The sequence below is a fragment of the Bos mutus genome, chromosome 10, assembly GCF_027580195.1.
Source record: "Bos mutus isolate GX-2022 chromosome 10, NWIPB_WYAK_1.1, whole genome shotgun sequence".
Lineage (NCBI taxonomy): Eukaryota > Metazoa > Chordata > Mammalia > Artiodactyla > Bovidae > Bos > Bos mutus.
The window spans coordinates 80,051,221-80,065,102 of NC_091626.1; the positions used below are offsets into that span (position 1 = coordinate 80,051,221).

A 13,882-nucleotide genomic window follows, 5' to 3' on the forward strand; every position below is an offset into this window, starting at 1 on the left:
CATGGTGAAATATTTGGTCCCAATTTTCATCTGCTCTGTGGAAATATTTTTTCTGTACTCTTTTTCCTGCCATTTGTTTCCATGTTTATTTTGTTCTTTCTAATTGTGTAGATTTTGTGTTTGCTGTTTTTATCTATAAGGTTCTGAATTTAAATCAAAACTTTTTTCTTTTTCAAATTTCTTCACATTTATTTAGCATTTTACAGTTTAGAAAGCATAGTTGCTTGTGGTAATCTTACACTCTTTCCTTTTACAAAATTATATTTTGCTCCAGTATCTTGTTTTATGTATCCTTTTACCCTCTCTCTCTCTCCTAATCCCTCCTTTCTCTTTTCTCTTTCTTAGGCATTTCTTCAGGATAAAAATTTAGTATGAGAGTTCCAAATGAGTCATTTTTCTTGTTTCCCTAGCTTGGGGTTTACTCTTTATTTTGGGTCCATCATTGTTTGTGGTTGAAAGTTCTGTCTCTGAGCCTGGGGTGGAGATAGGTAAAGAGAAGACAGAATGATGTTCCATACACAAAGGAATATTGCCCTGGCCCCTACAGACTGACCCTCTCTCCAAGCTCTTTCCCTCATGTTCCTAGCCTCCACGGGCATATAGTGTTTCTGTCTCCTCCCCTCCTCTCTCCGTTCCTCTTCTCCCCTCTGCTTCCCTCCCTTCTCCTCCCTCCCTCCTCTCTTCCTTTCTTTCTCCCTCCCTTCTTCCTTTCTTATCCACTTCCTTTATTTTTCTTTCTCTGTTTCCTCTCTTTCTTTCTTTTGTGATGAGTACTTTAAAAATCTATTCTTATAGCTGCTGGCTCTTTAAAAAATGTGGTATATCTTTTCCTGCACCAACTCTTTGTAGCAACTTCATGTCAATGAATGAATGAAGTTGTGTTCTAGCTTAGCAGATTTTTTTTTTTTATCAGCTAATTTCTTTCTTTGTAAACTTTTTCCCCCTTTACTTTGTGAGCCATCAGAGTTGGTCAGGCCACTATAGGGCTGTACATATTGCAGAAAGGTTTTCTTTCCGCTCTACTCTTCACACTAAACATATATACTATTACTTACAATTTATATTTACTACTGTGATAATTAGTAAAAAAAAATTGTCAAGATTGAATTTCATTTATCTGCTGAGTTTTATATTTCTATGTTTGCTAAGCCATATATTCAATAATTGGTCTTACATTTTATTCCTTTCCTCTCCCCATGAATCAATGAGAATATATAATTGTTCATAACATAGGAAGCTTAGGAACTGTAAGATACTGTAGAAATTATTTTCTATAACCTCATTTTACAGATGGGGAAATATTACTATAGAGATATGAAGTGAAACATCTGAAGTTACAGAGTGCGTTACTGACCAAACATGAATAGAATTTAAGTTTTCTGATTCACAATCTACAATGAAGTCCAACATAGTAGTTATTTCTGAGTTAAAAGTATTCTTTTTGATGTGAAATTATAGGCCATATAATTGAATTAATAGTTAAACAGTGTTCCATGTAGATTATAAATATGCCAGTTTTTGAATGTAAAACAGAATAATAGCCTTATAGATAATTCACACAAACACACACACTAGGGATTTCTATGAAGTTCCCTATTTTCTGGTAAGTTTCTTGGGTGAAGTTGATTTGATATGAATATAACAAAAGTATATTTATGTGTTTCTTGGAGATTCTTTAACCTTACTCAGGAAATAAATATTTCAAACTAAGTAAACAAAGTGGTGTTTAAAATGTTTTCTGATCTCTTTTTCTTCCTGCTTGTGGCTAATCCATGACTTCCTCTGTTGGTGTGACAGCATTCTGGGTGACAATTCCCTTGGATAAATGAAATCATATTGGCAATCCTAAGTCTCTGCAGTATCATTTGGTCAGTACTCTCCTGTGTGCCAATTAGCCAGATCTTTCCCAAGAATAGCATTTTTACAGCTATTTGTATATGAAGCAATGCTACTTTTTAACCAATAAAAGTTGAATATGGTTAACTCTTTGGTAACAGTCACATGTCAGGTCTTTATATGAGTAGGTTGGTGACAAATTCAGAAATAGCTTGAGGATATTGGTGTACCATGTTGAAGTCCCTAAAGACCAAGACTCAATAGATGTTTCTGGTGACAGGGTCATTTTGTAAAGAAATCAGTTAATTGTTACCTTGTACAATAGAAGCAGCTTCAGCTGAGCTTAATGAGTAAGAATTAACACAAATGAGAAAGAGCACATACAGTCAGAAACTGATTTTATTATTAATTTCCCCCCCATTTATCCATTGTTCTCTAAGATTGAGATCCAAGAAAGAGAATTACAAAAGGCAGGAGACAGTTTTGTAAGTGGGAACAGAATTCGAATTAGTGTAGTGCTGGGCTTTATTTTATTCCTTGATGTGGAGACCGAGCACTTTCGCTTCCTCTGTTAATGAGACAGCACTAGGAGCAGAGCCTCTTCTATGGGAATCTAAAGGCCTTCATGGGGGTTAAAGCAATGGCAGTCTGGGAACCCAACCAGGGCTCTGAGATGCAGGTATTACACAGATTTGCCCTTACTTCAATAGCCAGGAAGAATCATGGCTGTGTTATGTTAAATAATCAGAAAGTCATGAGAAAAGTCTTCTCTATATACTGGTTAAGAGGCAGATCGGGGAATCAATATCAGTTCTACCACTTACTGTTCTAATCTATGGTTTTCCCTCTCATGGTCTCAATTTCCTCCACTGTGAAAAGGAGCTGATAATTTTTATGGTTTTTGTAAGTATCAAACAAGATAGTGTCGGTAAAGGTGTTATCGTAGTGTCTTGCCCATGGTGGTCACTGTTTTTGTTTTACTTTGGCTTGTTCTCATTGTTTTCATTGATAGCTTATCAAACACTGCTTCAGACTGGGAGCTCTTCCCTCATTATGTTTCAACAACTCTTTCAGAGTCAGATATGAAGCTGTATATCCAAATAACCTATATCCATATCTTAAACTGCATCATAGGTCTTGATTTCTTTCTGAAGACAGCCCTGATCACTCTGGCTCATGTGTATCTTTTCTGCTTCACAAATTCTATGCTCATACTACTTATTTGACATTCTCTATGCAAGAATTTTTTATTGTTTATATTTTAGTATGTGCTAAAATGTAAATGGCTTAATGGCAGTGAATATTTTAATACTTCAGGAAGTCCATAGAGTCCTGGAACAATGCATTGGGCTTAGTAGATATCTAGAAAATGTTTGCTGATTGATTACAGACTGTTATGATAAAGGGAAAAATGAATGATATAGAAAATTTACAATAATGTGCTAATCAATGTAAGTGGAACAAAAACAATTAGAGAAGAGGGAGACTAATACAGGGATAGGGTTTTTATGGGATACAGGACTTATAATCAACTGCAGATGAGGGAAAAGGTAGTGAATATGGTAGCACTCCAATGCAGGGAATACCATCATTACAGTGAGGTTCATTACCTACTGGGCTGGCATTATGTTATAAAGTCATAGAAATGTAAGACTTGAAAGGACTACTTAGGATCACCTACTCAGTCCCCTTCATTTTCCAGATGATGCAACTGAGTTCAAGAAGTGAGTTGAGTGTGGAAGGGATGAGAGAAAGAACTTATTCTAACTTCCCATGAACTTAGGGCTTGTGCTTGATCACAACTTTCCCAATTACAAGTGCAGTGTTCTTTTCAATCTTTCCAACATTCCATGAACCATGAAAAGTGAACATGGCATGGACAATGATTTCCTAATATAACAGAATTTTGTTTGCTACATTGGATTGGCTCATCCATGTTTAGAGTCTGCAGCACAGATTTCTTTTCTGGCTTGTCCTAACTCTGTCATATGCTCTCACAGCTCAAGCTTTCCTTGAGCTGAGCTACAGAAGTTGGATACATTTTTAAGGTTTCTACATTATCTTCTCTCTTTGTGGGGAAAAGATGACTATGATTTGATAAAACCACAATGTGTTTAGCTTTAAACATAAGAGAGTATCAATGAAACTGATAGCATTTCATATCGGAGGTCAGTCAGTTCAGTTCAGTTGCTCAGTCGTGTCTGACTCTTTGCGACCCCATGAATTGCAGCACGCCAGGCCTTCCTGTCCATCACCAACTCCCAGAGTTCTCTCAAATTCACATCCATCGAGTCGGTGATGACATCCAGCCATCTCATCCTCTGTCGTCCCCTTCTCCTCCTGCCCCCAATCCCTCCCAGCATCAGAGTCTTTTCCAATGAGTCAACTCTTTGCATCAGGTGGCCAAAGTACTGGAGTTTCAGCTTTAGCATCATTCCTTCCAAAGAAATCCCAGGGCCGATCTCCTTCAGAAGGGACTGGTTGGATCTCCTTGCAGTCCAAGGGACTCTCAAGAGTCTTCTCCAACACCACAGTTCAAAAGCATCAATTCTTCGGCGTTCAGCCTTCTTCACAGTCCAACTCTCACATCCATACATGACCACAGGAAAGACCATAGCCTTGACTAGATGGACCTTTGTTGGCAAAGTGATGTCTCTGCTTTTCAATATGCTATCTAGGTTGGTCATAACTTTCTTCTAAGGAGTAAGCGTCTTTCAATTTCATGGCTGCACTCACCATCTGCAGTGACTTTGGAGCCCAGAAAAATAAAGTCTGCCACTGTTTCCACTGTTTCCCCATCTATTTCCCATGAAGTGATGGGATCAGACGCCATGATCTTTGTTTTCTGAATGTTGAGCTTTAAGCCAACTTTTCCACTCTCCACTTTCACTTTCATCAAGAGGCTTTTTCGTTCCTCTTCACTTTCTGCCATAAGGGTAGTGTCATCTGCATATCTGAGGTTATTGATATTTCTCCCGGCAATCTTGATTCCAGCTTATGCTTCTTTCAGTCCAGCGTTTCTCATGATGTACTCTGCATATAAGTTAAATAAGCAAGGTGACAATATACAGCCTCGACATACTCCTTTTCGTATTTGGAACCAGTCTGTTCCATGTCCAGTTCTAACTGTTGCTTTCTGACCTGCATACTGATTTCTCAAGAGGCAGGTAAGGTGGTCTGGTATTCCCATCTCTTTCAGAATTTTCCACAGTTTATTGTGATCCACACAGGCAAAGGCTTTGGCATAGTCAATAAAGCAGAAATAGATGTTTTTCTGGAACTCTCTTCCTTTTTCCATGATCCAGGGAATGTTGACAATTTTATCTCTGGTTCCTCTGCCTTTTCTAAAACCAGCTTGAACATCTGGAAGTTCACGGTTCACATATTGCTGAAGTCTGCCTTGGAGAATTTTGAGCATTACTTTACTAGTGTGTGAGATGAGTGCAATTGTGTGGTAGTTTGAGCATTCTTTGGCATTGCCTTTCTTTGAGATTGGAATGGAAACTGACCTTCAGTCCTGTAGCCACTGCTGAGTTTTCCAAATTTGCTGGCATATTGAGTGCAGCACTTTCAGAGGTAGTCAGAGGGTAAAGAAAATGAAGGTCATCAGAATTGTCTGAAGTTTGGGGAAATCCATGCATGGGAGTAACAAACAGTGAGAAAAATCAATAAGTTCATTTCTATTTCCACTTTCCTCCCTCATGGTATTCCAGGGCACTCCTATCTGCTTTGCACAACCCTTTTGATTCAGCAGAATATTTATTTCTTTTATCAAAACTTAGAGAATTCTAGAGAGACTAGGGAGTCAGAAGCAGTGCTTTTTGGCAAATAGTTACTGCATATCTTCTGAAACTGCATTTTTTAAAAAAACTATTTTTAATTGAAGGATAATTGCTTTACAATATTCAGTTCATTTCAGTTCAGTTGTAAGGTTATATTATATGTGTTTTGGCTGTGTGAATTATGGCAGTATTTTTATGTGGTCAGTAACTCTTCACAAGGTTGATTTCATTTTTATTCTCTTTTTTAGGTAAAATTGAGTCACCTCTGTTTGCAGAGGAAATGGGTGCAGCCAACCACTCCATGGTATCTGAGTTTGTGTTCCTGGGGCTCTCCAGTTCCTGGGAGATCCAGCTTCTTCTTTTCCTTTTTTTCTCTGTGTTCTACATGGCAAGCCTGATGGGAAACCTCCTCATTGTGTTCTCTGTGAGTGCTGATGCTAGCTTGCACTCCCCCATGTATTTCCTGCTAGCCAACCTCTCCTTTCTTGATGTGGGGGTTTGCTCTATTGCTGCTCCCAAAATGATTTATGACCTTTTCAGAAAACACAAAGCCATCTCTTTTGGGGGTTGTCTCACTCAGATCTTCTTTATTCATGCCATTGGGGGCACAGAAATGGTGCTGCTCATTGCCATGGCCTTTGACAGATATGTAGCCATATGCAAGCCTCTCCACTATCTGACCATCATGAACCCACGAATGTGCGTTTTGATTTTGGCTGCTGCCTGGGTCCTTGGCCTCATTCACTCAGTGGCCCAATTGGCTTTTGTTGTAGACTTGCCCTTCTGTGGTCCTAATGTACTGGACAGCTTTTATTGTGATCTCCCCCAACTCATTAAACTTGCTTGCGCAGAGACCTATAGACTAGAGTTCATGGTCACTGCCAACAGTGGACTCATCTCCGTGGGTTCCTTCTTCATATTGATTATTTCCTACATCTTCATTCTGGTCACTGTTTGGAAACACTCCTCAGGTAGTGTATCCAAGGCCCTCTCCACCTTGTCAGCTCACGTCACTGTGGTGGTCTTATTCTTTGGGCCATTAATCTTCTTCTACACCTGGCCCTTCCCTTCATCACACTTGGACAAGTTCCTTGCTATCTTTGATGCAGTGCTCACTCCTTTTCTGAATCCAGTCATCTACACATTCAGGAACAAGGAGATGAAAGCAGCAATGAAGAAACTCTGCCATCAGCTTGTGAGTTACAGCAAGATGTCCTAAATACTCTAAAGATAAAAGATAGTTAACTCTACCCTTAATGACAACAGAAAAAAATGTCATTTCAGGCCTCTATTAATTTTATGTACTAGGTTACATTTAGGGATATTCATGTTGCCATACACTTAATAAGGATAAAGAGAGCTTACATTGTAGTTTTCTATGTTTCCAGCTTTTGCTGGATGTTTTATATGAATTATTTTATTTACTATTCATGATAACTCTGGGTGGTGAGTATTTCATCTTGTCTTTTTAATAATTAAGAAATTCTTAGCTCATTCTTTGTATAATTACTATGTTAAATACTTCAAATGAAAGCTGATTATCATCTTAATCCACCATATCCAATTGTCTTATCTCTCAAAAGGTGCCAAACAGAGAAGGTGTTCAATAATTCAGTGTTGGAAATTAGAATATTATTCCTTTTCGTTGTTATTCTTTCCCTGTTTGGAATTGGTTAATGTTCATTTCTCAAACTACCTACCAAACTGCCGTAATATGTGATTGGTTTTTTCCCGATAGATAACTGTTTTTCCTATAGATAACTGTTTTTTCCAATAGATAACCTAGATAACTGTTGACTTTATAATAGGCTTTTTGACTATTATAACTGAACTTTGAAAGATCGTGTGTTCTAACCCCTTTATTTTATCAATGGTAATGCTCAGGCAGAGATATGTGAAGTGAGAAATCTAGGATAACAATCAGATCTCAGCTCTCCATCCCTGCCCCAATTTTCTGGGGGAAAATTGACAAATATAATTGTATATGTTTAAAGTGTACAATGTGATGATTTGATATACATGTACATTGTGGAGTGATTGCCAATATCAAGATAATTAATACATCCATCACCTGACACAGTTAATTCCTTTCTTCTCACTTTAGATTAAAAAATTGGAAAAAAAATCCAGGCCAACTTTTTAGTTTGTATTCTAACTAACAGAGTATTCACTGGCTTTCTATCGCTGACCCCAGTGATAGCAGAACTGACACTGTAAGATCATTACTCTTTTATTGGTATCAATTTCACATGATTATTTGCTGTTTTGAAGTTCTTTTTCTGCAGCTCAAAAAGAAATTTCTTCAACAGGGTCCTGGGTATTTTATAACTGGATGATAATGTTATCACTCACATGGCTTTTATTTATGTCACTTATTAGAAACATACTATAAAATAGTATTATTCTATGTTGATTTTTTCCTTTAGTCAATACTTTAAAGGGTATTCACCATAACTTTTCTTATTGTTACCAAGATTTCACAGTTATTTTAAATGAGCTTCAAGAATTTCATATATGAATATTAGAGCATTCCTTGATCTGTTTCTATTAGTGGATCATGGTTTTCATAACTAGACAGCCATGGCAATTTCAAGCTTTTGAGACCCAAAGATAATATAGGCCAGAGACAAAAATCTTTCTAATCTATACAAATAAACTAAGCTATTGATATAGAAAGTAATGATTATGATAAAATCATTCTAATGGCTACTTATTTTAAAGATTCTTAAAAAATGTAGGTTAGCAATTTTGGGTAGAATTTTTTAATGAATTCCTTTTCTTAAACTACTGATAGGTGTCAGTAGTTCTTTTAGGAAGTTGTTTTACTCTTTTACATTCATTTTTCTTCTTATTTTGTTTTTGACTTTAAAATCATTAATTCATAAGACTTTAAACAGCCTGTCTACTGATGGGTGGGTCTGTATTAATTAACACTCTGACATAAATCACAAAATATCCTTTTGACCTACATCTTAGAATGATGAAAATAAAAACAAAAGCAAACAAATGAGACCTAATTAAAACTTAAGAGCTTTTACACAGCAAAGGAAACCCTAAGTAAAACAAAAAGACAACTTTTATAATGGTAGAAAATATTTGCAAATGAAGCAACTGACAAAGGATTAATCTCCAAAATATACAAGCAGCTCAATAAAAAAAAAAAAAAAACCCATCTGATCAAAAATAGGCAGAAGGCGTAAACAGACATTTCTTCAAAGAAGACATACAGAAAGTCAACAAACAAGAAAAGATGCTTGACATCTCTCATAATTGGAGAAATGCATGTCAAAACCATAATGAGATATCACCTCAGACCAGTTAGAATGGCCATTATTAAAAAAATCTACAAACAGTAAGTGCTGGTGAGGGTGTGGAGAAAAGGGGACCTTCATGCACTGTTGGTGGGAATATAAATTGATACAACCACTATGGAGAACAGTATAAGTGAAGTCGCTCAGTCGTGTCCAACTCTTTGCGACCCCATGGACAATAGCCTACCAGGCTCCAGGTCCATGGGATTTTCCAGGCAAGAATACCAGATTGGGCTGCCATTTCCTTCTCCAGGGGATCTTCCCAACCCAGGGATCGAACACGGGCCTCCTGAATTGCAGACAGATGCTTTACCATCTGAGATGGAGGGTCCTTATAAAACTAAAAATAGAACTACTATATGACCTAGCAATCCCACTATTGGGCATATACCCTGAGAAAACCATAATTCAAAAAAGACACATGTACACCCAATGTTCACTGCGGCAATATTAACAGTAGCTAGGACATGGAAGCAACCTAAATGTCCATCAGTAGATGAATGGATAAAGAAGATGTGGTATACATATACAATGGAATATTACTCACTTACAAAAAAGAGTGAAATAATGCCATTTGCAGCAACATGGATGAACCTAGAAATTACATTAAGTGAAATAAATCACAGAAAGAGAAATATCATATGATATAACTTATATGTGGAATCTAAAATAATGATACAAATGAACTTATTTACAAGACAGAAACAGACTCACAGACATAGAAAACAAACAGAGTTACCAAAGCAGGTAGCAGGGGGTGGGGAGGAGAGATAAATTAGGAGTTTGGGATTAACAAAGACATACTACTATATACAAAATAGATAACAAAAACTTACTATATAGCACAGGGAACTATACTTAATATCTTGTAAAAATTATATATATATATATAAAACTGAATCACTTTGCTGTATACTTGACACTAACACATTAAATTAACTATATGTAACTCTATTAACTATATTTCAATAAAAATACATATTTATGAACATTGATTAGGTACCAGCTGGAAAGGAAAAGAACTAGAGAGTAAAACTATTAAGGTGCAATTCAATAGCTCTGTGGAGTTGGTCTACAAAAAGTACTTTAATGTTGTAGAATATGATAAGTAAAATTAAAAAGGAAACAAGAATTTGAGAGGGACATTTTGAACATAAATATAATAGTTAATATCTTTAACATATATGTGGGACTGATAAATTAATAAAAAATAATATTCCACCTATGAGGAAGCAGGGAGAATACTACAATAAATAAGAGAGTGAAAAAGCTGGTTTAAAACCCAACATTCAAAAAATGAAGATCATGGTATCTGGTCCCATCACTTCATGGCAAATAGAAGGGTAAAAGTGGAAACAGTGACAGAATTTATTTTCCTGGGCTACAAAATCTCTGTGGATGGTGACTGCTGCCATGAAATTAAAAGATGTATGCTACTTGGAATAAAAACTATGACAAACCTAGACAGCGTATCAAAAAGCAGAGACATCACTTTGATGACAAAGGTCCATATAGTCAGATCTGTGGTTTTGCCAGTAGTCATGTATAGATATAAGAGTTGGACCATAAAGAAGGCTGAATGCCCAAGAATTGGTGTTTTTGAATTGTGGTGCTGGAGAAGACTCTTGAGTCCCTTGGACAGCAAGGAGATCAAACCAGTCAACCCTAAAGGAAATCGACCCTGAGTATTCATTGGAAGGACTGATGCTTAGGCCAAAGCTCTAATATTTTTGCCACTTGATATGAAGAGCAGACTCACTGGAAAAGAACATTAGAAAGAGATATACCAAGATATTACTCTTAATTATCTCCATATGGTGATTTTTAATTTTTAATCTCTAATTTCCAAATAAATCTTACATGATAAATGTATTTTCTTTTTTATAAGAAGAAAAACAATATTTTCTTAAAGAAATAAAACAATGAAGGATTTCACATTAGAATTAACTGAATATTCAGGGTTCTTAGAATCAGAGCTGTGATTGTCAATATCCCTTTTTAAAAAATAAAAACATTTTGACTCTGTGGGGTCTTCATTGCAATGCATAGGGTTTCTCTACTTGCAGTGAGTGGGAACTACTCTCTAATTGTGGTGCACAGGCTTCTCATTGCAGTGGCTTCACTTGTTGAGGAACATTGGCTCTAGAGGATGTGGGCTTCAGCAGGTGTGGCTCACAAGCTTAGTTACTCTGTGGCATGTGCGATCTTATCAGACCAGAGATCAATCCCTGCATTGGAAGGTGGATTCTTAACCACTGGACCACCAGGGCCGTCCCTGTCAATATCCTTTTTAGATGATAGAACCACAAATTAAACAAATATAGGGGAGGGGACAGATATATTGGGCATTCATTGGCTCAGCTAGTGACCAAGATGAATGCAGGCTGAGAATGAAGCTAAATGCCTTCCTTAGGCACATGAAACCAAGAATTGAATACTTGTAAACTCCTGTCTTTAAATCTCACATCTTCTTCTCTCAGGTATCTTTAAAAAAGTATCCCAGATTCAATTTCTGACAGCAGGAAATATGATTGACAGCAGTTTATGCACAACATACTCCAAAAGGTACTGGGGCTTGCTTTCTCTCTATTCTCGTCTAACATCTCAAGGAAAATCTCAGATTTGGCCCATCATGGTCAGAGACCCATACTTGCACCATTCAACTGTGAACTGGAGATATGTCATTATGACTTAGGTCAGAAAGCTCAACCTTTGACCAGACAGTAGTGGTCAGAGAGGTGGGATCTACATGTCATCTTCTAATCATATCATGTGGTTACTCCAAGAGAAAGATACATTTACCAAAAGAAGGAGGTTGCTGATCTGGGAAAACAGCAGAGTAGACATCCACTAAAAGACATGAAAGTGAAAGAGGAGAGTGAAAAAGTTGGCTTAAAGCTCAACATTCAGAAAACGAAGATCATGGCATCTGGTCCCATCACTTCATGGGAAATAGATGGGGAAACAGTGGAAACAGTGTCAGACTTTATTTTTCTGGGCTCCAAAATCACTGCAGATGGTGACTTCAGCCATGAAATAAAAACAGGCTTACTCCTTGGAAGGAAAGTTATGACCAACCTAGATAGCATATTCAAAAGTAGAGACATTACTTTGCCAAAAAAGGTTCATCTAGTCAAGGCTATGGTCTTTCCTGTGGTCATGTATGAATGTGAGAGTTGGACTGTGAAGAAGGCTGAACGCCGAAGAATTGATGTTTTTGAACTGTGGTGTTGGAGAAGACTCTTGAGAGTCCCTTGGACTGCAAGGAGATCCAACCAGTCCATTCTGAAGGAGATCAGTCCTGGGTGTACTTTGGAAGGACTGATGCTGAAGCTGAAACTCCAATACTTTGGCCACCTGATGCGAAGAGTTGACTCATTGGAAAAGGCTCTGATGCTGGGAGGGATTGGGGGCAAGAGGAGAAGGGGACGACAGAGGATGAGATGGCTGGATGGCATCACTGACTCGATGGACATGAGTTTGAGTGAACTCCGGGAGTTGGTGATGGACAAGGAGGCCTGGCATGCTGCAATTCATGGGGTCGCAAAGAGTCAGATATGACTGAGTGACTGAACTGAACTGAACTGAAAAGACATACTTTCTTTAGAATACAAAATAATGATATATATATTTTTTTAAATTTTATTTTATTTTTAAACTTTACATAATTGTATTAGTTTTGCCAAATATCAAAATGAATCCGCCACAGGTATACCTGTGTTCCCCATCCTGAACCCTCCTCCCTCCTCCCTCCCCATACCATCCCTCTGGGTCCTCCCAGTGCACTAGCCCCAAGCATCCAGTATCGTGCATTGAACCTGGACTGGCAACTCATTTCATACATGATATTATACATGTTTCAATGTCATTCTCCCAAATCTTCCCACCCTCTCCCTCTCCAACAGAGTCCATAAGACTGTTCTATACATCAGTGTCTCTTTTGCTGTCTCATATACAGGATTATTGTTACCATCTTTCTAAATTCCATATATATGCGTTAGTATACTGTATTGGTGTTTTTCTTTCTGGCTTACTTCACTCTGTATAATAAGTTCCAGTCTCATCCACCTCATTAGAACTGATTCAAATGTATTCGTTTTAATGGCTGAGTAATACTCCATTGTGTATATGTACCACAGCTTTCTTATCCATTCATCTGCTGATGGGCATCTAGGTTGCTTCCATGTCCTGGCTATTATAAACAGTGCTGCGATGAACATTGGGGTACACGTGTCTCTTTCCCTTCTGGTTTCCTCAGTGTGTATGCCCAGCAGTGGGATTGCTGGATCATAAGGCAGTTCTATTTCCAGTTTTTTAAGGAATCTCCACACTGTTCTCCATAGTGGCTGTACTAGTTTGCATTCCCACCAACAGTGTAAGAGGGTTCCCTTTTCTCCACGCCCTCTCCAGCATTTACTGCTTGTAGACTTTTGGATCGCAGCCATTCTGACTGGCGTGAAATGGTACTTCATAGTGGTTTTGATTTGCACTTCTCTGATAATGAGTGATGTTGAGCATCTTTTCATGTGTTTGTTAGCCATCTGTATGTCTTCTTTGGAGAAATGTCTGTTTAGTTCTTTGGCCCATTTTTTGATTGGGTCCTTTATTTTTCTGGAGTTGAGCTGTAGGTGTTGCTTGTATATTTTTGAGATTAGTTGTTTGTCAGTTGCTTCATTTGCTATTATTTTCTCCCATTCTGAAGGCTGCCTTTTCACCTTGCTAATAGTTTCCTTTGATGTGCAGAAGCTTTTAAGGTTAATTAGGTCCCATTTGTTTATTTTTGCTTTTATTTCCAATATTCTGGGAGGTGGGTCATAGAGAATCCTGCTGTGATGTATGTCAGAAAGTGTTTTGCCTATGTTCTCCTCTAGGAGTTTTATAGTTTCTGGTCTTACGTTGAGATCTTTAAGCCTTCCTAACCAGGAAACCTTGACAAGCCACCTGTACAAACCC

General features: G+C 37.6%; 1 protein-coding gene across 1 annotated transcript; it reads left to right on the plus strand.

Moving 5' to 3' along the window:
- Window positions 1–5,898: 5,898 nt before the first annotated feature.
- Window positions 5,899–6,837, plus strand: LOC102282982 (olfactory receptor 4F15). The gene has a single exon (XM_005908758.2). The coding sequence runs from the start codon at window positions 5,899–5,901 to the stop codon at window positions 6,835–6,837; it is 939 nt and encodes a 312-aa protein (XP_005908820.2).
- Window positions 6,838–13,882: the final 7,045 nt, after the last annotated feature.